Source organism: Typopeltis vanoorti, chromosome 3 (assembly GCF_054136105.1).
Source record: "Typopeltis vanoorti isolate ZY-2024b chromosome 3, IOZ_Tvanoo_1.0, whole genome shotgun sequence".
Taxonomy (NCBI): Eukaryota; Metazoa; Arthropoda; class Arachnida; order Uropygi; family Thelyphonidae; genus Typopeltis; species Typopeltis vanoorti.
Window position 1 is genome coordinate 58006993 of NC_143551.1, and position 14118 is coordinate 58021110.

Below are 14118 nucleotides of genomic sequence, written 5' to 3' on the forward strand. Positions count from 1 at the left end.
TGCGGAGGACCCTGACATGCATAAATAAAGAAGTTACGATGCCATTGGATAAGACCTTGATCAGGCCTCATGGATTATTGTGCACAGATTTGGTCACCGGGTTTTCATGGTGATGAGGACATGTTAGAAAGGGTCCAGAGAAGATTCAGAAAGGTGATCAGTGGTTTTTGGAATGTGAAGTATGAGGACAGATTGATAGAATGTAAATTGCAAAGCCTCATGAATAGGAGGAGGAGGAGGAGGGAGGATATAATTGAGACTGTTAAGTTGTGAATGAAGATATTTAGGAATTATAATACTTCATTCACATTTAACATAATCTGCCATAACTTAAGCAAGATTTGTAAATATCATTTGTTGTTAGTCTCTTGCTTATAAATTATTATTCATATAATTACTTCGAGTTTGTTTATTATTGTTTAATTATATAATTTTGGGATATGTATTAGTAATTAAGGACTCTGTGTTAAAATGTCATTCAATTTATTTTATTTATTCCTCTGTTAATATTATAAGAAGCTGTGCATATATATTATAAGAATTTGTATTTATCATATTTAAATGTATTTTATGTGAACTACGGATTATTTTTTTTATTTGTTATTTCTGAAAGAGAATGTAAATGTGTGGAATTCTGCTGATGTGATTTGATTGGTTACATTCGGAGAACTAAGTTGTTTTTAGTTAGCGTGTGCTTTGAACATGAACGGCTATGTATATGGAGAGAGGCCAGTAGGATGTAAGCTGAACTGGTTAGAACCAGATTTGTGGCAGGAAAGAATAAGCATATTCGATTGGAAAACGAAAGTAAAGGGAAGAAGCATTCATGACAGCAAGGAGTGAAGTAACTGGTGGCAGTAAGGGGATTGGGAAATGCCGTAAATCGATTAAGAAAGGGCAGGAATTAATAGGCAATTCGGAATATTTCTACGGAATTCTAATATTACGACAAATTCCAAGTGGTTTGTGGAAGAACAGTGCAGAACCGAAGTTAATACATAGAAGAAAATAAGGAATTAGTAGATTACTAAAAATGGGTGCATCAAGACTTGTATAACTCTGTGTCTATAAATTCAGTTATTATAGCGAAGATTTTTTTTGAATAATGTTACTTCAAAGTAATAGTTAACTACAGGTTAACTTTCAAGTGTGTCTATAGTGAATCCAATGTGTAAAAGGTGTAGCCCAGTAAGAGCAGTCCTTTTTATATTTCAGCGTGAAGAAATAAAAGTTAGTCCGCCTGATATATCTTAACATTAACTGTGGCATTCTACTAAAAATAGCCGAAGTATGGAGCTGTAAAGTGTTTCCCCCTTGAAATGATAACTGCCTCATAATTAAATTAAGTGTTTGTTGACTAAGAGTGAATTAGAGAATTCTACTTTAAGAATAATTACTGTAAAATTCTGGAACATTGAACTGTGTGAACCATTTTCAATTATTCGGAAGAATATAGAATTGACAGCTGAATGTTTGATACCCTAATGTATTTGTTATGAGTATTTGAATTAAGTTGATGTATAAAAGAATTGAATTATCTCATTGAATAGAGACAAGTTGTGATAATAGTATTTAAGCATTGAAGAATAAGATCTGTAAATTTTAACTTTAATCTTTAAACCAAACCGAGTGGCTACTAGTGTCTCAGAGATATTTTGAATATTGTTCAATTAGATTATCTTACTTAGAAAATTATGCTTAAATGTACATGTTTTATAACCCTGTATTAAATGTTTATTTAATTGAATTCAATTTGTTGTTTGCCTGATTTTTCTTCATTGCATCGCTCATAAAATTTATTCGAACTTTGCGGAAGCCTTATATGATATTAGTAACCTCGGCCTGTAAAAGAAGATTATATAAATGTAGTTGAAGGTTGATTTCTCTGTTTCACTTAGACTAATCTGAGTATAGGGTGGCACAGTATAATAAAATTTCTCTATATTTGGATCAGTAATCAACCAACAATTAAATAAGAAAAAAAACTGGATAATTTAAATAAGAATAACGTATCGTATAATCATGACTGACTATATCATTTGCTATCAGTCATGAACTACTGGGAGTAATAGCAGACCACACACACACACACAGAAATCCATTCCAGAAATATGCATTTCTTCTGGACAGAAAGAAGTTCATCACATAAAAAAAGCAGATTAAAGATTAACAATTAACACATATATAAAATAAATTTTCACTCTAGAAGCAAGAGATTTCAGAACCTATAAATCAGAGTATATCAAAGTATCATCAGAGTATTAACAAAACTATAACTGAATATATTTAGCAATACTGTTATCTATTATTTTCTCAGTAAAAATTTACTCACCATTCAAAATGTGGTGCTTTAGCAATTCTGTAGCCCTCTGCTCATCCTCAAAAATTTTTCTCAGTGCACTTTCAGACATCAGATGAAAAGCATCATCAGTTGGAGCTAAAACAGTGAAGGGACCCCACTGCCTTAGTTTCTGATCTAGTCTTGTTGCTTGCAATAAGCGTATAAAAACTGAAAATCCATTCATGTGTTTCAAAGTATCAAGTAAATTATTTCCTGATGGCATAAGAAGCTAAGGAACAAAAAAATTTTAATAAATGCTACTTCTTCTGGAACACGAGTAGTAAACAATCCTTATTTAAGCAATATAAATTAATTAACCATTAATTTTTAAAAAATTAATGGTTATTTATTTTCTCCTCCTACATCTATAAAAGGTGATGGGCAGTACAAGGCACAGGCAGAAGAATAACCAGTGTGGTAAGAAAGGAAATCAGCTGTGCAGGCCAAAGATAATCCCAAAGAGTTCTTTCAGTATGTTGCAAGTAAAAAGGAAGAATGTTTATGGTAAAATGATTTTAATAAATGCAAATGGTAGGGAGGTAATTGAATCAGTTGAAATGGTAGAATTACTAAGTGGACACTTTGCATGAGTGCATCATTCAGGTGGAGATATTGCAGTAATGAGAGAGGCAAAGGCTTATATGCAAATAGAGGTAAATGAAATGGAAGTAATAGCACATTAAAGAAGATTGATGCGAATAGAGCTATGGGATTAGTTGGTATACCAGCTTGAGTTTTACCAAAAAAGTGCTAAGGAATTGTCAGTGCCTTTGATCATGTTGTTTAATCTCCGTGAACTAACCTGAGAAAGCCTCCAAAACTGATGTAGCAAATTACTGACTGATCAACAGCATATCAGATGTCATTGTTAGGTACTGAAGAAGTTGATCAAAAGCAAAATACAGAAATGGATAGACTGAAATGAAATACTGCATGGGAGGGACAATGTGATTATGTGAAGGGCAGGTCATGCCCCAGTAACTTCCTGATGTTTCATAATCTAGTGATGACAGCTGAGTTGAATGACGGTAATGAGTTTACAGTAATATTGCTGGACTTTGCCAGGATACTGAATGGAATTTTAATCAATAAAATGCAGCACATTTGGATGGATATAAAGTTGAAGTGGATAAGAGGAATGCTGATGAAGATATATCAGAAGTAGAGTTGGATATGGTTTTCTCATTACTGAAACAGTCAAACTGCTAAATTGGGATGCACTCTTCTTTTTAAAATAAATTGGCTCACTCACATTTTACCATAATTTTGAGGATAAAACAAAGGATTCCCTCTCTCTAGACAACTATTATACTCTAGCTATTGAACCTTTCTTGAAAAAAATACTCAGCAACTACATCTGAAAATCAGCCTATGCTGATAACATTTCCATTATAATATGAAATGACAAAGAAATGAAAATAATCAATGCAGCACACAGGCTATATGCACAAGCTTCAGGGGCCAAATTAAACTGTGAAAATCAGTGGCTGGTGGACAAGCAGATGGAAGTCTATAACTGATTCTTCAATTGAACATACTTGGTCAAATGAAGGACAAAAAATATTTAGGCATACACCTTGGCAACATCCAAATCTCTAATATGCTGAACTGGATACAACTGCTTCAAACAAGTGCCAAGCAGGAATAGAATATGTGTGACCTCTTCCCACAGAAGAGGAGTTATCAACTAGATGGCTACATTAGGAGGTAGAGGAAATAAGAGATCTGGGGGGGGGGTGATAGTGGATAAGGATCTAAAATTTAGGGGACACATCGCCAAAATTGTGAAGACAACACAAAGACTTCTGGGAATGATGCGGAGGACACTGACGTGTAGAAGTAGGGAGATTCTTGTTCCATTGTATAAGGCTTTGATTAGGCCACACATGGACTATTGTGCCCAGATTTGGCCACCGGGTTTTCAGAAGGATGAAGAGATGTTGGAAGGGGTCCAAAGGCGACTGAAAGGTAGTTTCTGACTTCTGGAATGTTGAGTATGAGGAAAGATTGAGAAGATGTAATTTGCAGAGTCTGGTGGAGAGAAGGAAGAGGGGAGATATGATAGAGACCTACAAGTTGGTGAGGAGTTGTTATAAGATCAATGGTGGAGAAGTTCTACAGAGAATAGTGGGAGATCAGGGGAGAACCAGAGGTCATCCCTGGAAACTGTATAAAGAGGGTGTGAGTAGGGGAGTGAGAGGCAGATTTTTTTCGTGCAGAGTTGTGAATGATTGGAATGCCTTGCCTGAGAGTGTGGTGTCTGCAAGGAGTTTGAGTGTTTAAGACATGTATGATGCAATGTGTGTGATAAAAGGACCTCCCAGATGAGTCTTTGACTCCATGAGGTCTTGGGAAATAATAATAATAATGTGTACTCTGACACCCCTTCCAAGTATTGACATCCTCTGAAGACATTCTCCATCACATCATAAAGGCAATCACACATTTAGTCTGGAACAAAACCAACTGAATAACTTACTCAGCACTATGCAAGCCACTCAATAAGTAAGGTCAAGGTCTGATTTCTTGATTTTTCTCCCCTTGAGAAGAAAGATCAAGGGAGATCATTCACCAGAGGACTTACACTATCTCCAATCCTCCAAGTGGTCACCTCCTAAACTACTTCCAGGATGATCTACAATGTTGGAAAATACAGAACCTCATCACCCACTGATGGGATGAACAGCATCAGCTGTGGTTACAGAACCACTGTTTGCACTAGAGGACTTACTTATGGAACTGGGCAGGAATAAGAATCACAGGTGACCTTCTGACCCAGAACTTAAAATGAAAAATGTTCACATAGCTACTAATGAAAATCTCCAAAGCAATATTACCAGGTGCAATCTGCCATTATAAAAACCTTTCCAGATATTGCCATGCTGTAGGGAATCCATTCACTTCTGTAAACTCCCAAGAACCCACCGTTCATGTTGTATCATCTGAAGTCTCACAACATTAGTCCTTCCAACTTCAACAAAATATACCATTTTTTCATGTCAGTGCCTCAAATCTCACCATTTGCATATTCATCTTCATCTCTCTCCACTGCAAACCTTCACATGTGACTCAGTTTTCAATGGGATCTCCCATATAAATCAAAGTGTACCAGGGCAGATGCAGACATACAGTGGAGGCTATGGTACAACATGTTGCCTACTCCCACTAAGCTCCACAAATTCCAACTTAAAAAATCGGAAGACATTTGTCTCTTCTGCAACATCCTAGGTACCTTGGAGTACATATCTTACTTGTCCTGCAAATGATTATCATTACCTACTAACTGAGCACTGCCTCTAGCACCTGTAACTACACACAACCAAGAAAACTACTGTATCTACTCCATACAGATAAGACAGACTGAGTAGGTAACGTCCTGTTCATCTGCACCAAGGCCATCATGTACAGCTTCTACCTTACACACACTAGATAACCAACATCTATCAATCACCATCAGAGTGCAAAACCCTCATGTAGAACTTACACAGGAAACTACAAAGCAGGCTCTATCTAGAATATCACTATCAAAAACAAAGAAGAAATGTAGCCAAACTCATTGGAGAGTGAAATCCTAAATTAAAGATGCCAAGAAATTATATTCTGGGTTTAATCCTTTATCCAAGCGTAAGCAAACACTATATAGTGGCCATTTTCATAATGCATAGCATTATACATGTCTGTAAGGATATGTGCCTTGCATTAAGGGATACTAAGGCAAATGATGTGAAGTCATTAGCCCCTATATACGAGTTGCCCAATCATGAAGTTACTTCTGTGCAAACTTTGTTTGCTTAAACTTTAAACTTGGATAAAGTATTAAACCAAGAATATAATTTCTTGGCATTTTTTACAGTATAACTAAGTGGAAAAACTTTCAACATGCCTACTGGTACCCTTTTCTGGATTGACAAGGACAATATACTTCATGTTGCTGACAGAAAATTGAAAACGTTCTTCAACTGTAATGTTTCGTATGTTATAAGAAAGATATCCATTCTATCATTCTGTTATCATAATTGCCTCTATTCTTCTGCACATCTTAAAAATCCTTTTTTCTTTGTAATATATTCTTATAAGAGGTTTTTTAATTAGTTTATTTTTTGCCATTCTTTCAAATGTATATTTTACCAATTAAATTAAAAAAACCCTCTCTCTTCCTCTCTCTATATATATATATATTTTTTTTCTTTTGTGAGTAATACAAATAATTTGAATATGAGTTTTTGCATTTTTATACCAATACCAATACATTAATTTCTCATGATCATTCTTGTAATTTTTTGCATGAAGGATATGTGAAATATTAATTAGCAGTTGCAAACTGAAAACATTAGAGAAAATGTTGAAGGCAATACAGAAGGAGCATAAAACATTTTGCCAAACTTTTACAGATTGTAGATCTGTTGAAGAGAGACACTGCTCAGGCATCTGACTAACATCTCTCCTGAATTAATGACTTAGGGAAATCACCTCCTACCATATTGGAAACTGAACACTGTGAACCTGCTGTAGTTTTTTTTTGGCAAACAGACATCAGAAAATCACAAAATAATTTCAACACTAACAAGTCTCCTGGTCCCGATAGCATCTCTCCAGCTGTTCTCAAACACTGTACTCCAGCACTAACATCTACAATCATAACCCTTATGACTCTACAATCTATTATTATACATATTCAACCTATTCCAAAAAAAAAGAGATAGAAGTCTATGGTTAAACTATTGGCCAACTGCCATCACCTCAGTCCTTTCCAAATTAATGAAGAAAGTCATTAATAGACAACTTCAACACTACCTAGATGCTTACCAATTAATCAGTGGCCACTAGTATGTACATTGTCCACCAATAAGTGTCTGGACATCCTTGTTATTTGAAGTTATGGAACATTCCAGGTTTGTTAATAACAAAAACTGGTGTACAGATAGTAGGAAGCAGTATTTCATCATTGCAGTTAAATACAGGTAGTATGGTAATATGATGTGAACTTGCTGACTTCGAGAGATGTGTCATTGTGGGCTGTCACATTGGTGGTGGCATGTCCATACAGTGCCATTGCTGCTCAACTGTGATCAACAAACATCTCCATTCGTTGATCACATTGCCCACCATCGATTGATTTGATCAACAAATGGAGAATTCTGGCATCACTAGTGCAGAAAAACACCCAAGGCAGCAGCCAAATATTACTGACAGGGACAAGAGGATGTTAAAACAGGTGGCATGCAAAAACAGGCTATAATCAGCACAGACTATCTGTGATGAATTCCAGAGCACCAGTAACACCATGGGTGAGCACTAATAGTGTATGAAAAGAACTCCATTTACTGGGTTTCCATGGAAGAGCAGTGGCACACAAGCCAATCATCACAACAACAATGAACAAGACGGCTCGTCTGACCTGATGCAAAGAGAATGTGAACTGCCCAGTGGAAAACGGTACTCTAGAACAATAAATCAAGCCATAAATAAATCAATGAAAGCAGGGTATGGGCATGGAGGCAGCCTGGTGAACACCTGTTGCCACAGTGTGTTGTATCCACGGTAAAGTTTGGTGGTGGAAGAGTAATGGTGTAGGGTGCATTCAGCTGGTTTGGAGTGGAACCACTGGTTGTTACCCATGGGTCCATTAAGGCAGCTCAGTACCTTGATATTCTGGATAATCGGGTGCTGCCTATACTGCGGAATTTTTATGGAACAGACCCATGTTACTATCAAGACGACAATGCCCTATACCACAAAGCTGAAGCTGTTATGGAATGGTATGAAGAGATGGGTGTTAAACAACTGCCCTGGCCTGTGCAGAATCCTGAACTCAACCCCAGCATAGACAATTCATACCTATGGTATGAATTGGAGCAGAGATTGAGGTCCTAAGCAGCATGTCCTCAATCTATCGCTGAGCTCAGTGCTGCTTTGATGAAGGAATGGAAACAAATTCCACCTGATGTTTGTTGCACATTGGTGGAAAGCCTTCCTCAAAGGGTACAGGAGATGATCAAAGCCAAAGATGGACATACCCGATATTAGGGTTTTCCTGCTGGTCTCAATTGTAAATTGCTAAACTGTCCAGGCAATTATTGGTAGATAGTGTATTCCACATCCACAGCTGGCCTCTTAGCTTATGTTGCCCACCACCACCAGATGTGCAATGAAAAGGTTCAAAGAAACTTGTGCTGTCACTCTTGACATTTCTAGAGCTTTTGATTGTGTCTGGCATCAAGACCTACTAAACAGACTGCCATCCTTTAGTCTACCTGCCACCCTCTGTAATTGGGGGTGCCAGCTTCCTTTCTGATTGTTCACTGCTTGTCGTTGATGCACTCTTCCCCCCCCCCTCAAGCTTCATCACAAATGTAGGAGTACCTCAGGACTCTGTCCTATGTCATTTGCATAAATGACCTACTCTCAATAACCACTAATTCTATCCACAGCTTTGCAGACAACAGTATTCTCCATTTATTCCCAAACCATACAGTGCATAGACATCTCAAGTGTTATGATCATCTACAAGGACAATTGGGTCATGTTCAATACCATCAAAAACAGTCTTGTCTCTTCTCCTGCAAAAAAAAAAAAAATCTTAGGTCACATTCCTTTACTCTCCATAATTATACAAATCATCAAACAAGATCAGATTTCTCTGGTTGGACTAACATTTACCTCCAATCTCTCCCAGCATGAAAAAAAACTCACATCAACAACTTCCTCAGCATCCAAAAAAAGTAGGCTTTTTCTTTTCTTCACAATGCCATTTTACACCTAACCAACTCTCATCTATATACAAATTACAAATCTGTTCATGGTTAGAATACTACTCACATGTTTGGAGCAGAGTACCTAAAACTTCTCTAAAAATTCTTGATGCTGTCCAGAGGAGAGAATTCTTACAGATTCACTTCAACCTCTATGTTGAAGATGCAATGTTTCAGTACTGTGTCTACAGATACTTCAATGGTCATTGCTCCACTGAACTAGCAATCATCATTCCTCCACTTTCTATTGCACTGGTTAAGACAAGAGCAACAGCTGTCCAGCACCCTTTTACTGTGCAACTGCAAACACATAAACTTGCTTTTCCTCTTCTTCTTTTATTCTATCTATCTTCATCCTTCTCTAAGAAGTATTTTCAACAACCACAACCTGCAATTCTTGAAAAAAAAAGTCAATAAACTTCTGAGTCCTCACCTGCATCGAACACACCCAAGTGATGCACTTATAGGTCATTCAATACAATCTCATGTGAATGGGATCAATATCAAAAAATAAAATAAAATAATAAATTCTGTGTTGCAAGAAGACAGTTTTTAAACATCCTTAGTAAATTTGGTTTAATGTAAAAAAATTGTGTGTCTTAGCTTTAAAATACAAAAAAAAAAAACCTATTAAAAGTATTCATATTGTTCACAAAACATATGCATTTAAAATATGTATACTTAATACGTGGTAGGCCTAAGGGCCTTTTGCACTTTATGTACACTAATGCCAGGAGCATTCGGACACAAGGGGGAGGAGATTTTGGCATTGGTTAGTTCACCTTGGCCAAAAGTTATTGGCATTAGTGAAACACGGTTGAAAGAGGATGAATGAGAAAAGAATGGGGAGAGGGAGGATTGTGTTATTGATGATAACTAATGAAATGCAATCAAAGAAAGTAGAAGTTCAGCTGCAGGCCAGTGAAAATAGATTTGAGGATATCTGATATGAGACAGAAGCTAGCAGAACAAAATATACAGTTGGATGCTTCTATAGACCAGGGAATAGAAAGAATGATGGGGGGATAGTATGCATCTGCAAATAAGCTTGAGTGGGTGGATAATTATTATGGGAGATTTCAACTATGGGAACATAGATTGGAAGGAGGAGAGGACACAGGAGGAAGGTAATGAAATAATCACCTGAGGCAGCATGTGATGGAATATACTAGGGATCTGAGAGTGCTAGATCTAGTAATTGGATCTGAGAATTTGTCTATAATCAATATGACCACGATGTCACCAAATGGTGAGAGTGATCATATGGTCCTCACCTGGGAGATGGCTAAATGTGCAGAATTTTCAGTTTAAGAGGGAGTACATATGGAATTATAGGGCTGGTAAGTATGACAAGTAAGTCAGAGATTGCTTGGATCAGTGACTGGTATATGAAACTGCAAGGGCTGGATGTTGATAGTGCATGGGAAGTGGTAAAGGAGTGATTGAGGGAAATATTGGCAGACTGAATAACTAGAGTCAGAAGAGTAAATCAAGTGGGAATTAAATGAATGAATATCATGATTAAGTTGGAGCTACAAAAAAAAAAAAAAAATGTGGAGTGAATTTAAGGAGAAAGGTGATCAGCAGGCACATGAGCAGTACAAAGCACAGGCCAGATGGGTAACTAGTATGGTAAGAAAGGTAAATGAAGAGTATGAAAGGAAATTAGCAGCACAGACCAAAGATGATCCCAAACAATTTTTTTTTATATGTTGCAAGTAAAAGGAAGAATGTATGGCTTAATGATTTTAATGAATGCTGAAGGTAGGGAGGTAATTGAATCAGTCAAAATAGTAGAATTACCAAGTGAACACTTTGCAAGAGTATATCATCCAGGTGGAGATGTTGCAGTAACAAGAGAGGCAAAGACTTATATGGGAACTGAGGTAAATGAAATGAAGGTACATAGCATATTACAGAACCTTGATGTGAATAGAGCTATGGGATTAGATAGTATACCAGCTTGAGTTTTATGTGAAGGTTCTAGGGAATTGCCAGTGCCTTTAACTCAGCATATCAGTTGTTGTTGTTGTCAAGGTACTGGAGAAGTTGGTCAAGGGCAAAATACAGGAATGGATAGACGGATAATGGATGCCATATGGGGGGCAACATGGTTTTCTGAAGGATAAGTCATGCTTCAGTAACTTGCTCATGTTTTATAATACAGTGACAAATGAGTTGGATAAAGGTAATGAGTTTACAGTGATACTGTTGGACTTCGCAAAAGCCTTTGATGGGATACACATGAATTATAATCAATAAACTACAGCACATGAGGATGGATATAGGGTTGGTAACGTGGATAAGAGGGTGGTTGATGGAGAGATATCAGAGAGTAGTTTACTCAGGAGTAGAGTCTGGAAGAAAGCCTGTGACTAGAGGCAAACCACAGGGCTCTGTTCTTGGGCTGTTACTGTTTAATTTGTATATTACTGATACAGGAAAAGATCTGAGAGGAACTGTTCAGTTGTTTGCTGATGATGCAAAACTGGATAGAGCAATAGTTAATACAGATGATGTTAAAATTTTGTAGAATGATTTGGATAGACTGGCAATCTGGGCAAAAGAGAATGGATGTCAGTTTTTAATGTGGCAAAGTGTAAGGTTATGAATTTTGGGGTGAAAAGATTATCAGCCGTATACCACATTGATGGAACTATACTCCAGAACATTGACAAAGTCAAAGATCTGGGAATTTTAGATGGATAGAGAGAGAGTTAAAGTTTGGAGGGTACATAGCAAAAGCGGCTAAAGCAGCTTATCGGATTACTTAGTTACTGAAGAATACTTTGACTAGCAGAGACAAGCAAGTTATTATTCCTCTTTATTGAGCCTTGATGAGATCTCATCTTGTCTGCTGTGTGCAGATCTAGTCACCTGGGTTTCTTTATGATGAGGAAGAGGTGGGGATTATCCAGAAGCAAGTGAACACGATGGTAGCAGGTCTATGGAATGGTGTTAAAACTAGCTTTTTTGCTTGGAGAGTGATGAATGAATGGAACAGGTTGCCAGAGTCTGTTGTTGGTGCCATGACTGTGAATGAGTTCAAAGCAAAGTACGACAGATACTGTGTAAATGTTGGATAGTGCTTGGCATGAAGTTTAGGGCCCTCTCTCGATGAGTCTAAGGACTCCATGGAATAGCCCGTAATACTACTACTACTACTAACACTAATAATAATATTGTTGAAATTTATACATAAATGGACCACACATCTAGAATTTTAAGGAGGACTCTCTTCTTAGAAATGAGTTCACACAATCTGTCACAACCTCATTTCTAAGAAGAGAAGACCTTCAAAAGTGGCACCCAATTGGACTAATTAACACAGACTGCAAAATCATTTCCAAAGTAACTGCAAACTCACTAAAGTGTTTAAAGTCACTGGATGCTATCAAACTAGTGACTTTAGGCAGCATTTACTTCAACACTAGGAAAATCAATACATGATATTCTACACTTAATCACTGACTTCATCAACATCACTAACACTCAAAACAAAAACTCAGCATTAATTAGCCTTATTCAAGAAAAAGCATTGGACAGAATAGAGCAGTCACTTTTTGGTTTAAAAATAAATAACCATCTTATGTGCACATTACCTTACTCCCAAGGAATAAAACAAAGATGACCACCATCTAGACAACTGTTATACCAGCCACTAATTCTTGAAAAAAAAATGGCACAATACCATGCTTTCCAAATGAATTCACAAACAAGACTTGCATCTGAAGATTAGCCTATCAGCATATGATTACATCACAATCATCATCATCATATGCAATGAGGAAGAAAGGAAAGCAATTCACATGACACATAAGCTACACACAAGCATCTGGTGCAAAACTAAACTCTAGTGAAATCACTGTCTTGTGGACAGGCAAGTGAAGCGCAAAAGTACTTAGGCATAGGCATCCATCATGGCAACACCAAATTTATAAAACACTCAACTGGACACTACACAGCTGCTTCAAACAGGTACTAGGCAAACAGAAAAACATCTGAGCAACTTCTTTCCAGGAAGAGCTCTACTTATCAACTAGATGGCTGCATGTGTGCTCTGGCAAACTTTTAAAGTACAGATGCTTTTAGAAGAATTTCACCATCATAATCAAAAGACAATATGATATTTCTTCTCGATAATCCATGCAACATTCTGCAAGCTGAGTGTTGCATGGATTGTGCAACACTTGGCCTCATTGAACAACCGCAGGGCTAAGCCTTAGTCTCCCTTGAAAACATATCACATCCTTTAGGATTATTTTCTCCTCAAGACACTTCAGACCAGTCAATCCTATGAAGTAACTGTTGCATGCATCATGCATCCTGAAAGAGTGTACCAAAGAACTTGTGCTGCCTACAATCCTCTGTGTGCATGGTGTCCCATTACCTCCCAAACTATCTTCATTCTATCAGATGTTCTCCAATCCTGGAAAAGTACAGAAGCTCATCACATAGTGACGAGCTTCTGTACTTTTCTCAATTTTATCTCAATCAGCTACTTATCGTGCCTCTGTTTTCAAACAGAAACGTGATGTCCAATAACGGGCCAACCCTTTCTATTTCCTGCACTAAATTGGGGAGGAATAAGAAGTCTAGGAGACCTTTTAACCCAGAACCTGAAAGGGAAAGCATTCAAAAGCCTACCAGCAGAAACCTCCAAAACAAAAAAAAAATACAACAAACAGGTGCTAACAACCATTATAAAAGCCTTTCTAAATATCATCACACCTCTGGATTACTAGGGAAAATTTTTGCCATCTGAATTCTCCTATCATTTTTGCCTACAACTTCAAGAAAATGTCACTTCCTTACATTAGTGGATTCAGCCTTACTCTTTGGATATGTATAAACATCTTCGTACCTACACAGGCCACCCAGCTTTCAGCAATCTTCTCTACAAGGTAGCATATTCACTCTCCAACCAACAAGTTCAAATCTCACCGTAGGCATGAATGTTTGTAATTGACATTAGGTGGGAGAGGAATTTCACCATCCCATGTGAGACCACTACCCTGCTTATTG

At 37.2% G+C, this 14118-nt stretch overlaps 1 protein-coding gene across 1 annotated transcript in view; it reads right to left on the reverse strand.

The window, feature by feature from the left end:
• Positions 1–2324: 2324 nt before the first annotated feature.
• LOC150108176 (transforming growth factor-beta-induced protein ig-h3-like) overlaps positions 2325–14118 on the reverse strand; it is a 327473-nt gene continuing 315679 nt past the window's right edge. Inside the window, exon 13 of the mRNA XM_090390423.1 lies at positions 2325–2570. Within this exon, the coding sequence (XP_090246549.1) occupies positions 2325–2570 (246 nt within the window). The remainder of the gene's footprint in view (positions 2571–14118) is intronic.